The sequence below is a fragment of the Macaca thibetana genome, chromosome 5 (genome assembly GCF_024542745.1).
Source record: "Macaca thibetana thibetana isolate TM-01 chromosome 5, ASM2454274v1, whole genome shotgun sequence".
In the NCBI taxonomy this organism is placed as follows: domain Eukaryota; kingdom Metazoa; phylum Chordata; class Mammalia; order Primates; family Cercopithecidae; genus Macaca; species Macaca thibetana.
In genome coordinates, this window is record NC_065582.1 from 126,274,231 (window position 1) to 126,289,510 (window position 15,280).

The 15,280-nt window shown below is 34.5% G+C and overlaps 1 protein-coding gene across 5 annotated transcripts in view; it reads left to right on the top strand.

Annotated features, from left to right (window-relative positions):
• Positions 1-15,280, top strand: part of MTHFD2L (methylenetetrahydrofolate dehydrogenase (NADP+ dependent) 2 like) — a 147,430-nt gene that overhangs the window by 30,978 nt on the left and 101,172 nt on the right. For all 5 annotated transcript variants that reach the window (XR_007725753.1, XM_050790953.1, XM_050790948.1 and 2 more), the window contains one exon: positions 15,005-15,157. Coding sequence is in view for 4 of the 5 variants with exons in the window: in XM_050790953.1 (XP_050646910.1) it covers positions 15,005-15,157 (153 nt within the window). In the remaining variant the exon portion in view is untranslated. The remainder of the gene's footprint in view (positions 1-15,004; positions 15,158-15,280) is intronic.

Genomic DNA, 15,280 nt, shown 5'->3' on the forward strand with positions numbered 1-15,280 from the left:
TGGACCCATCAAGGAAAAGAATAGATACAAATGACCAATACCAGGACTTAGGGAGGTAGTATCACTACAGATTCTACAGATGTTGAAAGGGCAATAAGGGAATATTCTGAATAACATTATGGCAATTAATTTGACAAGTTAGATGAAATGGACAACTTCCTTGAAAGATATACATTACCAAAGCTCATTCAAAAAGAAATGTCTTAATAGCACTGTTAAGCAATTGACTTTGTAGTTCAAATCCATTCCACAGTGAAAGCTCTATGTCCAGATGGCATCCCTGGTGAATTCTACCAAATATTTAAGGAAGAATGGTGATAAAGAGGAGGGAATGCTTTCTAACATATTGTATGAGCCAGCATTACTCTGATACTAAAAACCTTGCAAAGACATTACAAGAAAGGAAAATTACAAGTCGGTATCCTTCATGAAGATAGATTCAAAAGATATTAGTAAAACATTAACAAATCAAATCTAACAATTTAGAAAACAATTCATCATGACCAAATGTGTTTTATTTCAGGAATCCAATGTGATTTAACATTAGAACAGTAAACAATGTATTTCACCATATTAACAAGCTAAAAATGAAAATCATATAATCATTTCCATAGATACAGATAAAGTACTGAATAAATTTCATCATCAATTCCTGATGAGAAACTTTCAAGTAGCTAATAATAGAAGAGAACTCTTTCAAGCTGATAAAGGGAATGTATGAAAAATCTGTAGGCAACATCACAATTGATTATGGAACACTGAATGTTTTCCTCTTACAATCAGAAAGGTCAAGGATGTCCACTATTACCATGTCTATTTAACATTGCATTGGAAATTCTAACTAGCACAATAAGACAAGAAAAGCAGATGACATGATTGTCTATGTGGAAAATTCAAGGGAATCCATGAAAAAAAAAAAAAAACAGGTACTAGTACTAATAAGTGAGTTTAGCAAGATTGAATGATACAAGCTTAATATAGAGGAATTGATTTTCTGTATACTTTCAATCAGATATTGAAATTTTAAATATACAGTTATAATAGCATCAAAAATATGAAATCTTTAGGCATTAATTTGACAAAAGATGGGAAAAATCTGTATATTAAAAACTACAGAACTTCCTGAGACAAACTAAAGGAGACTAAATAAATGAATCAATAAACCGTGTTATGAAACAGAAGATTAAATATTGTTAAAATACCAATTTTCCTCAAACTGATTTGTAGGTTCAAGGCGACCTTAGTAAAAACTTGGGAGAAACCGAGTAAAATTCATATGGAACTGCAAATGACCTAAAATGGTCCACACAATTTTGAAAATGAGTAACATGGAGGATTAACACTGCCTGGTGTCAAAATGAGTTATAAAGCTACAGTAAGCAAAGTCATGTAGTATTGGAATCAAGATAGAAAAACAGATCAATAAAACAGAATAGAAAGTCTAGAAAGAGATTCACACTTATATTGATAACTGATTTCTGACAAAAGTGGAAAGGCAAATAGTACAGAAAGAATGTGATTTTCAACAAATAGTGCTGGCTGGAACAATCAGATATTCAAATGCAAAAGAATATCTAGAAAAGAAATGCTAGAAATTAAAAACGCTCTAACAGAAATGAAGAATGCTTTGATGGGCTCAGCTGTAGACTGGAAATGGCCAGGAAAAGAATCAGTAAGCTTGAAGTTATGCCAGTAGAAATTTCTCAAAATGAAATGCAAAGAGGAAGAAAACCCCAAACCCCTCCAGAATAGAATGTCAAAGAACTGTGGGATATTTTCAAAAGGTACATGCATTTGGAATAGCAGGAGAAAACAGAACAGAAAAAACTTTTGGAATAATCGTGGCTGAAACTTTCTAAAAATAATGACAGACACAGAGAATATCAAGAGCAAAAATGGTAGAAGTATTTGAACAGACACTTGGAAGAAGAAATACAAATGGTAAATAAGCATATGAATAGATGTTCAACATCATTAGTCATTAGGGAAATTCAAATGAAAAGTATTAAGATACTACTGCAAACCCATTAGAATGGCTGAAATTAAAATATCAACTGACTATACTATGCGTTGGTGATGATGTGGAGGGAAAGTAACCCTCATGTTCTCCTGTAGTGGAGATGCAAAATGGTACATTTTGGAAAATTGGAAAATAGTTTGGCAGTATCTTAAAATGTTAAATACACACACACACACACACACACACACACACACACACACATGTTGGTCCAGCCATTCCATACCTGTGTATTTCCCCAAAAGAAAATGAAACATGTCCATACAAGTATTTGTATATGAATGTTCATAGAATCTTTATTTGTGATAACTAAAAACTAGAAACAACCCAAATGTTCATTAACAGGTCGATGGATAAAGAAACTGTGATATTCCATACAATAGAATACTACTCAGCAATATTAAGGAATAAAATATGGATGCATATTATAATATAGATTAATCTCAAAGTAATTATGCTGAGTGAAAATATCTAGACAAATAAGAGTGTATATTCTATGATTCCATTTAAATAAAATTCTATGAAATGAAAACTAATGAAGTGATACCATATCCATGGTGTATTAGTCTGCTTGATCTATCATAAGAAAATACCATAGAATGAGAGGCTTAAACAACAGAAATGTATTTTCTCACAGTCTGGAGGCTGAAAATGTGCGATCACGGTGCCAGCATGGTTGGGTTCTAGTGAGAAGTTTCTTCCTAGCTTGCAGACAGAGCTTTCTCATTGTGTCCTCACATGATGAAGAAAGCCAGCAAGTTTTCTGGTTTCTCTTCTTATAAGGACACTAAATCATATCACAAAGGCCCTACCCTCATGACCTCGTCTAAACCTAATTGACTCCCAGAGGTCCTATCTCTAAATACCATCACATTAAGTGTTAGAGCTTTAATATATAAAGTTTGGGGGGACATAATTCAGTACATAGCAAATGTTTATAGGTAGTTGGGTCTGAGGGGATAGGAAAGGGCTAGGAAAGGATTATGAAGAGAGTAGGAGGAAAGTTTTCAGAATGGTAAATATGTTCATTATCTTGACTAGGATTATGGTTTTATAGGTATATATATGTATATATATGTGTATATATCTGTATATGTATATATCAAAACCTATCAAATTGTACACTCTAAATGTATGCAGTCTATTATATTCAAATATTCTTCAACAAAGCTGTTTTTTGAAAACCCAAATTTACTGGAAATAGAAAAAATGCAATAAAACTATACAGTAAAGGACTCAAAAGAATGACAAGCACAGGACACAGGATGCAGTTTACATGTGTTTGGAGCAGGACAGAGGATAAACTAATTGGGTAGACTATAAGGTTAACTATAGATTAAGGTTAAATATATATCAAGGTCATAACTTTTGTTTGGGGTAGTAGATTTGCATATGCCTAATTTATTATGAAAAACTAATTTAATTGCATTGTGTTTGGACCAATATTGAGGTTGTGTCATAAGCCCATGAATTACGATTAATCCAATTTCTGCATTTGAAGTTCATTCAAAGAAAAAATACCCCATATTTTGTTTCAAATTCTTTTTGACATTATTTGTGTAGTCACATAGAAACAAAGACATCCTCACAATATTATTTATCCAACTTAAAAAAAAAAACTTTCTCAGAGGGAGGTTTATATCAAAGAATTTATGAGCAAGGGGAAGAAAAGTGGAACACTCTCTTGCATGTAAAGTATGTTAACCACATGATGGCAGCATTGAGCAATCAGTGTTTCTCTTCCCTTTTTTTTTTTTTTTTTTTTTTTTTTTTTAAAGATTAATGGTTTACACTGGAAGATGAGTAAATCACTGAGATATAATTTACATAACAGTGAGACTGGTTGGTGTCCGTAGCCACTTATGTCTCTCTCTGTCATTCATATTCATGTGGAAACCATGCCCAGAGATTTTTAGTCACTCAACTCTATAGAATTACATCTTTTTGAACAGTTATTATCAACATTTTGTTCATTTTGTTAAAATGAACTTGTGTTCCAGCATAGTTATTATTAATGAGATGAATTTGACATCACAGAAAAAAATTACTTGAGGTTAGCCCAAATTGGTAGTTATTTTTAAAAATATATATACGCAAACATAATAATTCTTTTCATAAAACTTAAAGTTCTGAAATAAACTATCTACATATTTATTAAGACAAAAAATCAGAAGTGATTATTAAGAATTCTCAAATAAGCCCATGTAACACGGTGAAACCCTGTCTCTATTATATCATCTAACTTGAGATGATTTACTTTTCACAATGTCTTCAAAATCATGAATTTTTTGAACAACAATAGTTACTTTTTTATTTTTCATATTTTGTTTTTTCTTTACCATTATATCCTCATCTGTTTTTGAGTGTATTCAGCTTGAAATGATGACAAAGCATTTATCAAAATAAAAAGGCCCTATGGAAGATGGATATTTCTCTGTAGAAAGTATTTTAAAATATCTAGTTATATGATAGTTTTCTGACCCTCATCATTCATTTACCAGGTCAATGAATATTTATCTAGAATTTATTTAACTCTGTAGTAGGTACTGGGGGGAAAGGTACCTTTTAGTCAGGGTACTGACCAAATAGTCAGAAAGCAGTTTGAGACTAAATCACTGTCCTTGAAAAGTTTGCAAACACGGTTCTCAAAACAACATCTTTTCTTTCTCCTTGTGTGTTTAAAAGACGCTTATTAGAATTGGCATGTTCACTAATCTCAGTGTTTTCCTGTATAGAATATACACTATTTCAAGGACAGTACTGTATATTTGACAGAAGTTACCAAGGGCTCAATAAATCAAGCTGTCCTTAACATTGCTTACAAGAACAAGATAATTTTAGGGTCTCCATATACTCTTCAGGTCACTTAAGACAATTATATAGGGTAAAGGTTAGCAACCTTTGCATGATGTGTAGGTTCCAACTTCATTAATTTTTTTTTTTTTTTTTTTTTTTACATCCTATGAACTAAACCTGCCTGGGGACATCCTGGGGTAGTTTTCATGGCTATAGGAGAGGCTCAGCAGGGTGGAGAGCCAGACCCACCTTTTTCCGGCCTAGAGAACACCTTCTGGTCCACCTCCAAACTTCACTATGTTCTCAGATTTCAGGGTGGAGTAGCTCAGCAAGGTTAGAGTCTGTTCCCATTCCTTTTCTGTCCCCTTGTCCCTTGATGATGAAACAACTCTTAAATAATATTGGGAAAGCGGTAGGCATCTGATAAGTATTTGCTGTCTTGAAATCTTGATGTAGATCCTAGAGGGTGTAGCTTAAATATTTATTGACTTGAGAATAGTGAGCACAGTTTCCAAAAGTATCTCTCATTTACTCCTAGAAAATAAACCATGAGAAACTGTAGGTAGTTTGAGTAGGCAGACCTTTATTCCATTAAAATATAAATTCCAGAGGCAAGAATTTTGTCTCTTTGCCTCACTTATATATTCATTTTTGTTTTCTGTTTTTTTGAGACAGAGTCTCGCTCTATTGCCCAGGCTGGAGTGCAGTGGTGTGATCTCGGCTCCCGGGTTCAAGTGATTCTCCTGACTCAGCTTCCCGAGTAGCTGGGATTACATTGACGGCCACCATGCCCATCTTAATTTTAGTATTTTTAGTAGAGATGGGGCTTCACCATGTTGGCCAGGCTGGTCTCGAACTTCTAACCCCAGGTGATCCTCCAACCTCAGCCTCCTGAAGTGTTGGGATTACAGACATGAGCCACTGCACCTGGCCCTCACTTATATATTCTAAACCCCTACTGGTAATATGGTAGACATTCAGTAAATATTTGTTGAGTAAATAAATGAGTGAATTTTCAAGGGCATTGTATACACACTAGGGATGTGGACTTTGATCTATTAGCATAAAGCTTTACCTGTATTTTTTTTTTCATGTCCAGAAAGGAAGAAGTAAATGAAAAATAAGAAACATGAATCTTTCACCTTAAATTTATGTTGGAGGATGTAATAGTACCAGATAGCCAATAAGGTAGATGCAACAATATAAAAAAAAACTATGATTTTTAATGTAAGCCACCTTTGGTTTTTCTTTATATTTATATTTTTATTTATTTATTTATTTATTTATTTTGAGATGGAGTCTCACATTGTTGCCCGGGCTGGAGTGCATTGGCTTGATCTTAGCTCACTGCAATCTTTGCCTCCCGGGTTCAAGCGATTCTCCTGCCTCAGCCTCCCGAATAGCTGGGATTACAGGCGTCTGCCACCACGCCCAGGTCATTTTTTTGTATTTTTAAGGTTTTGTATTTTTAGGGTTTCACCATGTTGGCCAGGCTGGTCTCGAACTCCTGACCACATGGTTCACCAGCCTCGGCCTCCCAAACTGCTGGGATTACAGGCATGAGCCTCCATGCCTGACACCTTTATATTTTTAAAAGGAGAATGTTAGAGGATATAGAAGGATCAGACATGTTTTCCTTATGGCAGCCTGTTTTTCTAACTGTGTCCAGCTGCCCACTAATTTTGTCTCAGTTTCTTCATCTATAAATTAGAGTTAATAGTAGCCATGTATTCAATAAGTATTTATTGAGTGCCTCTATGGTCCAGGCAGTATTATTTGTACTGCGGATCAGTGAAAAAAAAAAAAAAAAGACAGGAATTTCTGTCCTTGTGAGTAGCAGAGGAGGCGGTAATAAAAAATAAATATAATAAATAAACAAATATATTTACTAGATGTTGATATGCTATCGGAAAAAAGAAGTATAGCATGGTAGGAGGGATCAGGATGTTGGAGGAGAGGTTGTATTTTTATCTGACCCCCTCCCAACATATTGTTATAAAAAAATTCAAACTTACAGAAAAACTGAAAGACTGGTACAATGAACACTCATGCCTTCAAACTAGATTCTGTAGTTGTTATGCTATATTTGTTTTGTCACATTATGCTATATTTGTTTTGTCACGTACCTGTCCATTTATTCATTCACCTATCCATTTTATTTTTGAAGCAGTTAAAGGTAAGAACACTTAATGTACCCCTAAAACTTTAGTGTATACATAATTAAGGTTCATTATTTATGTTATGTGAAATTTACATGAATTGAAAGGTATGCGTCTTATATGTACTATTCCATAAGTTTTGAAAAATGCAGACTCTCTTGTAATCGAAATCCCTATCATATTATAGAACATTTTTATCAACTGAGTTTCCTCATGCCCCTTCCCAGTCAGTTGCTATCTCTGTCTTTCATCCTCACACTCAGGTAACCACTGTTCTGATTTTTTTTTTTTTTTTTTTTTTTTTTGAGACGGAGTCTCGTTCTGTCACCCAGGCTGGAGTGCAGTGGCCAGATCTCAGCTCACTGCAAGCTCCGCCTCCCGGGTTTACGCCATTCTCCTGCCTCAGCCTCCCGAGTAGCTGGGACTACAGGCGCCTGCCACCTCGCCCGGCTAAGTTTTTGTATTTTTAGTAGAGACGGGGTTTCACTGTGTTAGCCAGGATGGTCTCGATCTCCTGACCTCATGATCCGCCCGTCTCGGCCTCCCAAAGTGCTGGGATTACAGGCTTGAGCCACCGCGCCCGGCCTGTTCTGATTTTTTTTTATTACATACATATTCCATTTGAATATCTTACTTTATAAAGTGGCTGTTTAAGTATTTAGCTTTTTTAAAAATGTTATTTATCTTTTAATGATTTAACTTTGAGTGGTTTTTTTTTTATATATATATATCTGGTTACAAGTTCTTTAACTGGTAGGTGTTTTGCGAGTATTTTCTCGCAGTCTTTGGCTTACTTGTACATTTTCTTAATGGTGCCTTTTGATGAGCATAAGATTTTAATTTTTCTTAAGTTTAATTGGTAATATTTTTATTTTATGCTTTATGTGTTTTGTGTTATTTTTAAGAAATCTTTGCTTACACCCAGCACACAATGATATTCTTCTAAATTTTCACCTAGAAACTATATAATTTTAACTTTTATGTTTAGATTTCTAATTGATTTCTAGTTAATTTTTCTGTGTAGCATGAAATAGTCATCATAGTAAGTTTTGCCTCCCAACCCCTACAATATAGCTGCCTAGCTGTTTAAGTACTATTTGTTGAAAACACTTTCCTTTCACATTGAATTACTATGGCATTTTTGTAGCATTCACATTTTATAAGCGTGTCTCTAAAGCTGGGCTCTCTTTTCTTACTCCATTGCTCTATTTGTCTGTTCTTATGCCAGTATCACACTGTCTAGATTACTGTAGCTTTGTAGCAAGTCTTGAAGTCAGGTGTAGTAAATCTTCTAACTCTGTTTTCAAGATTGCTTTGGATATTCTAAGTCCTTTAAATCTTCATATACATTTAAGAATCTAACAAAAAGCCATATGGGATTATGATTGAGATGATTGCAATGACTCTGTAAATCAGTTTGGGAATTGACATCTTACCATTATTGATTCTTCCAATCTATGAACATGGTATGCCTTTTATTTATTTATGTCATTTGTCAGCAATCTTTTGTAGTTCTTATTCTCAAATTTTTAAAAATTTACTCCTAAGCATTTTATGATTTGTCAGCTACTGTAAAGAGTATTTAGAATATTTCATTTTTCTGAGAGTTACTGCTTGTATCAGGAAATCAATTGTTTTCTTATATTGACTTTGTAATATTGCTTAATTCACTTTATTAGTTCTATTAATTGTTTTATAAATTTTTAAGCACGCTCTGCATAAACAACTATGCCATCTGTGATCAGAGAGTTTTACTTTTTCTATGCTGATCTCTATGCCTCTTTATTTTTTCATTATCTTGTTGCACCCACTAGGCCCTCCAACAAAGCATTAACTAGAAATTGTGGGAGTGGACCTTATTCAGATCTTGAGGGAAAAGGTTCAGTATTTCAGTATTAAGTAGGATGTTAACTGTAAAGTTTTTTGTAAATGCCTGTATCAGATTCAGGACTTAAAGATTTGTTTCTCCTCTGGTGAACCACAGGTAGAATCTCTGGTAAGTTCTCTTATCCGTAGATGAGCTCCTTGGGATTTGTTTCCTGTGTGTTTGTTCAGGGGTCATTCAGAGATACAGAATTTGTATACAATGCATGGGTCTCCTCTCTGTGGCTTTCTCGTTTCCTGGATATACTGCTTCAATTTTCAACTATGATATTAGCCCCAAACTTCATCTTTTGATTTCTTAAGCAAGTAGGACTGAATATTTCTGTCCAAATTCTAGCTGTCCTGTGGCTAGAAAAGTTTTTAAAGTGGAGAACTCTTTCAGTGATTTTTTTTTCTTTCAGCTATCTACTTTCCTCTACATCTGTTTGTTTTTAGTGACTTTCCTTTTTTTTCAGATAGTTGTTTTTGTATTTTTTTCAAAAATGATTTTACTGAAGTTTGCAGTTGTTTTCTGTAAGAAGTTTAGTCCAACATAAGCTACTTCATAATCACTAGAAACTGAACCTATAGTTTTAAATAGTGTGGTCAGAATTGTCCTCACTGATGATAAGTTTAGCCTAAAGCTGCCTCCTTACATATTTAAGTTCAGCCTAAAGGTTTTTCTGTATATTGTGAAATATACCAAGTGGAGGTGTAAACCAATCGTGGCCCACACCTGTGCCAGTCACTGAGTTTTAGTCAATCAAATGTAGCCAGCTGCACGAACCATGTTCAAATAAGGCAAACACTGAGCTGTAACCAATCCAGTTGTTTCTGTACCTCACTTCTGATTTCTGTGTATCATGTCCCTTTTTTGTATATAAATCTTCTTCTACCACGTGGCTATGCTGGAGTCTCTCTGAATCTGCTGTGATTCTGGGGACTGCCCAATTCATTAATTGTTCATTGCTTAATTAAACCTCTTTAAATTTAATTTGGCTGAAGTGTTTCTTTTAACAGTGAGAATGTGGTATTTAAGAAAACATTTGAAAGAAGGGAGGGATTTAGCCCATGTGACAGTTCTTTTTTAGAAAAGCCTTCCAGGCAAATAGAAAGCTATAGCTAAGGTGGCAAAATGCCTCATATTTTCAAGGAGCATCAGCTTGATGTATACTAACAGCTTGATGCTCACAGACTGAGAGAAGAGGAGAGTAACCAGTGATGGAATTAGACACATAGTTATAGTTTTGGTGTAGTAAAAATCATGTAGAGCCTTGTTTGCAATTGTTAAGGTAATAACATTACAGGGTTTTGAGAAAAGCAGTGTGATCAAATATGCATTTCAAAGGTATAACTCTATTGCTGTTTTGTGAATAAATTGTATGGTTGCACATATAGAAGAAGGAAACTAATTAGGAAGCTGTTTCAAGAATTGACAGGAAGAATAATGTTCACTCAAAGTAGAGTAGTATCATGAACATGGTGAGACTGATAAAGTGCTAGATATATTATTATGAAGAAAGCCAACAGATTTTCCAATGGTTTGGTTGTTAGGTGTAAGAGAAAGAGGGATATTTAAGATGACTCCAGGTTTTCTTGGCAAGTAGCATAGAAGGATGGGTTTCCCATTGTGAACCCTGAAAATTTGAGACAAGTCTCAGTTTATTTTGCCAAGGTTGAAGACAGGCATCCATAACACAGACTCAGAGTCCTGACAACATGTGCCCAAGGTAGTTGGGCCACACCTTGGGTTTATACATTTTAGGGAGACATGAGACATCAATCAACATATGTAAGAAGTACATTGGCTCCATCCAGAAAGGCGGGGACAACTTGAAGTGGGGGAGGAGTCTTCCAGGTCACAGGTAGGTGAGAGACAAATGGTTGTATTCTTTTGAGTTTCTGATAAGCCTTTCCAAAAGAAGCAATCAGAACATGCATCTATGTCAGTGAGCAGAGGGATGACTTTGAATAGAATGGGAGGCAGATTTGCCCTGAGCAGTTCCCAGCTGGAATTTTCCCTTTAGCTTAGTGATTTTGGGGGCCCAAGGTATTTTTTTTTCACACCGTCTACTGAGATGGAGTAGTTATAAGTGAATCAGTTTAAGACAGACTGTGTCCTAAAAGGCTCACATTCATAAATGATAGAGATAATTAAACAACTAATATCATTAACTGAACTAGTGTGCTAAGTATTTTTTATAGCCATTCCATGGGAAAACAGAGGAAAAAAATATTATTTCTATTTGTGATCATTTCAAAAGGGAGCAATTGATCAATGCATTGAAGAATGAATAGGATATGAAAAAAACTGAGAGGAGAGAATTACTAGTGAAAAAAATCATCATGAGCAATAACAATGCAGAAGTTAATGGTAAGGGCTTGGGAAAAGGACATGGTTTGGTGTGACTAGAGTGCAGGGCATGTGATGATGATGGTTGGTAAAGGTATGGAACACAGAGAAGAGACTATAGGAAGAATAAGCTAAAGGACACAATATTTACTATACTGATGAGCTTGCACTTATCCAACAGATGTGGGGAAAGTGGAAGGTGGTATTTTTAAACAGTAATGTAAAAATCTATAGGTGGAAAATAAGCCAGTAATTTGTTTGTTCCTTTTTTTTCTGTTCATTGTCCAAAGGCAATTAAGCATATTATAAATAAATCACGAAAATATGTATTCAGTGGCCAGGTGCAGTGGCTCATGCCTGTAATCCCAGCACTTTGGGAGGCCGAGGTGGGTGGATCACAAGGTCAGGAGTTTGAGACCAGCCTGGCCAATATGGTGAAACCCCGTCTCTACTAAAAATACAAAAATTAGCCAGGCATGGTGGCACGTGCCTATAGTCCCAGCTACTCGGGAGGCTGAGGCAGAAGAATCTACTGAACCCAGGAGGCAGAGGTTGCAGTGACCTGAGATCACACCACTATACTCCAGTCTGGACGACAGAGTGAGACTCTGTCTCAAAAAAAATAAATAAAATAAATAAATAAATAAATAAATAAATACCCATACAAAATGTATATTCATTCAGCATAGTAAATCTACAGTGAAGTCCCTGAAGGTATTATATCTAAGCTGTTTTATTGCAGTGGTTCATATTTTGATTTGATGAGTTCTGTTTTTCCTATCATGATTTAATGACTTTTCATAACTTTAAATAGAAGGGGGAAAAACACAAAGTGAATAAAACCAGTTTTATCATTCATTTGGGTAAGATGTTAAGTGGTGTGTCGTTTACCAATGTATCCTGTGAATTGCAGGGGCCTTTGAAAACAGTATGCTGAGAATAGATAGGGCTCAAGGACAGTATCTCCAATTGAACTTTTAATGAACTCCCGTAGGCGCCAAGAAGGCGGGCAGATAAGGAAGAGCATAGAAACAAGGAACTGAGTAGAAGGTTACATGTGGGAAAAGAAAGTTTGTTTTGCATTGCATTCTTTCTGCTGACGTGGGGTTTATGGGGTATAAATAAAGTGAGGCGGAGGCTCTGAGTGCGGCCGCCATGTTCTCTGTGTGTCTTTGTCTTTTGTGTGTTCTTTCATTCTCCACCACCCCCGGCACGGACCCCAACAGTGAATCAAACATGTTGTATAACTGTTGTGAGAAAATTATGCTATTGAGTCTCGCGATTGTTTTTTCTGTTCAAGTCATGTGCCCCAAGGGTGAGATTTTGGGAGACTTTTAGTAACAGTCAGTCACAAACAGGAAATGTATTTATTTCTCTTACTCATATAACAAAAGGAAGTAGGATTACCTGTAATCCTAAATGTAAAATGTTTGATGCTTTTTTGTATGTGTTTAGACAAGTATTCATCTAGGAACAGTGTTATATTTGGAGCCCTAGGAGAAACAATACATTTCTTGGGATATTTTAGAGCTATCAAATGTCTTATTAGGAGTTGGGAGGGATGCCTCTGTGATTTTAATTTTTGAATGGTATTTAAAATGATTAATATTTATTATGACTTCTCTATAATACAAAAGGAAAAACTGATCTTAAAAGGATATGGATTTAAATTCTGGATTCTTAGTAGTAATGTGAGATTGACTGTAACTGCTTGAGCTTGTTTTTAAAATGGGCATGATCATATCTTTTTTACTTTCATCCCCAGTAACTATGAAGATTAAAAGGAAATTGATATAAAACTAATATAATCATTGTAAAGCACTTTTTAAATGTTAGAGTAGTTCAGATTATTGCTATATACTGTATACTATATAATAATAGGTAGATCTCTCCTGGAAAAAGATATATGTTAGATTTAATATACTGCTGAGATAACAGAGTTACATAAAAATGATAAATGAATTGGTTTTCTTGACTTTTATGATCTTCACTTTTTTCATCTACTCATATGAAGCTCTTTTCCTTTTAGATTCAGGTTTTATGAATCCACTGTACCTTTTGTATGTCCACTCATCTGTCTTTTAAACTACTAATACTTAAATACTTAAGACAAACCAAAATGGTGATCTGAATTATGATCTGGGTTGAAGTTGGCATATACAGGAGGACAGATCTGTACCACTAGTCTCTAATTCTGGCTTCTGGATTTTCAGATGCTTACACTTCTTCTCAAGTATTTCAGCTGGTGTGTGAAATGAAATATTTGTTATAGCTTTAATGTTATTTCCCTGAATGGGAGCGCAAACAATGGTAGATGGCAAAATTCAGTGTAATTCAGGCTTATTGTTTGGAGAATGGTTCTTAAAATCTACAAAGAGTCCTTGTTGAGTTCTTTTCAATCAGTAGCACAGCCCATGCATATATTTGCCAGTTTTGAACTTAGAAATAAACTAATTTGAGTCCTAGCTGAAAATAGATACTTCAAATATGGTTGTTTTTCTTTTCATATATACAACTTTTCATTTCATTGTAAAAAATATCCATGTCATGAAGATTCTGCATGAATGATAGGTGATTTAAAAATGACTTATCATCATCATCACCTAGATTTTTTTATAAAAGAACCACTATTTTTGCCCTTATGTAATAAATTAAATATGTATTCTTTTAAAAGTTTGACTAGAATCTATATGATGATCTTGTAGCTATAGAGAAAATAGATGGAGGCCCTGCTAAAACATTATAGACTGAATGCAGTTATTACAAGTGAAAAACTATTGAATGAAGAGACTTTCCAAAGACTCAGTTTCTATTTGAATAAGATTCAAATGAATACTTTTATATATTTAAAGGACTTTTGTCCTTTAAAATTAATTAATTAATTAATTATGGTTAATTGACTTGACTTATAGTAAAGTAGCAGTAGCACACTTTTAGAATACAAAATATATAAAGCCCAAGGCATAGCTCTCTGAAAAGTTTGAACTTGGACTTTTATAATGTTTTAAGGAATTATGTCTAAATCGCATTATATAATGGCCAAAGAAACTTTTACATAGAAAATATACTTTTAATATATTAGGCACATGGCTTAATTGTTAGGTTAGTGGTAAGTTAAACTACTCTGCATAGAGTAATAGGAGGCTGTTTTATATTTCTATACTTGCTTTTAAAAAATGAGATGACTGGCATCCCATATTTCATTTGATGAGTTTATTACTCAGGTTGTGTTATTTTTCTTCCATATAGCAAATCGTAGTAATATTTTTTGTTTTACTGTGACAATGCTTTAGAGAAAAGATGTGTGTGTATGCACATGTTTTATATTAACTTTTTTGTTATGTCATTTAAGAGGAAGCTATGAACTCGTGATATTATGACTATTCTTAACACTAACAAACCCCTTTTAATCTCCAGAGGTCAAAGTATTTAATAGAAGGTTATTAGTATAACTGTCTTGTGTCAGAGAAATGTGGATTCAAACCCTGTAAATATACAAACTTACTGAAACAAAGACATGACACCTGGCTATTACCAGATCTTATTGGTATTTTTTAATTCACAATTTTTTTTCTTTCACTGGTCCAGCCACTTTGACTCTGGAATAGCATATACTCCAGCTGCAGTTCATTACAGGTATCAGTCAAGAGCACTTTGGCTTACTATTTTAGTGGCAAATAGTAATAATAATAGTGACTTTACACCTTTCTTGGAACTAAATTATAAGTGATGTGGCTTTAGATTCTCAGATTTCATTTTTCAGACTACCAAATAAATAACGATTTTAAAATTAGACAAATTTTATTTATTTTTCAGACCACGTTGATGAGCGAACGATATGCAATGGAATTGCCCCAGAAAAAGATGTAGATGGATTTCATATTATCAATATTGGAAGATTGTGCCTTGATCAGCATTCTCTTATACCTGCCACTGCCAGTGCTGTTTGGGAAATAATAAAAAGAACAGGTTGGTAACTTGTGGTCTGCAGGACATGGATGCTAGGTGCTGAGCTGAGCATTTGTGCACTGAGACTTGATGGGACCACCTCAGTCCTGTAGAGTGGCAGAAAATCATAAGCCGTAAAACATC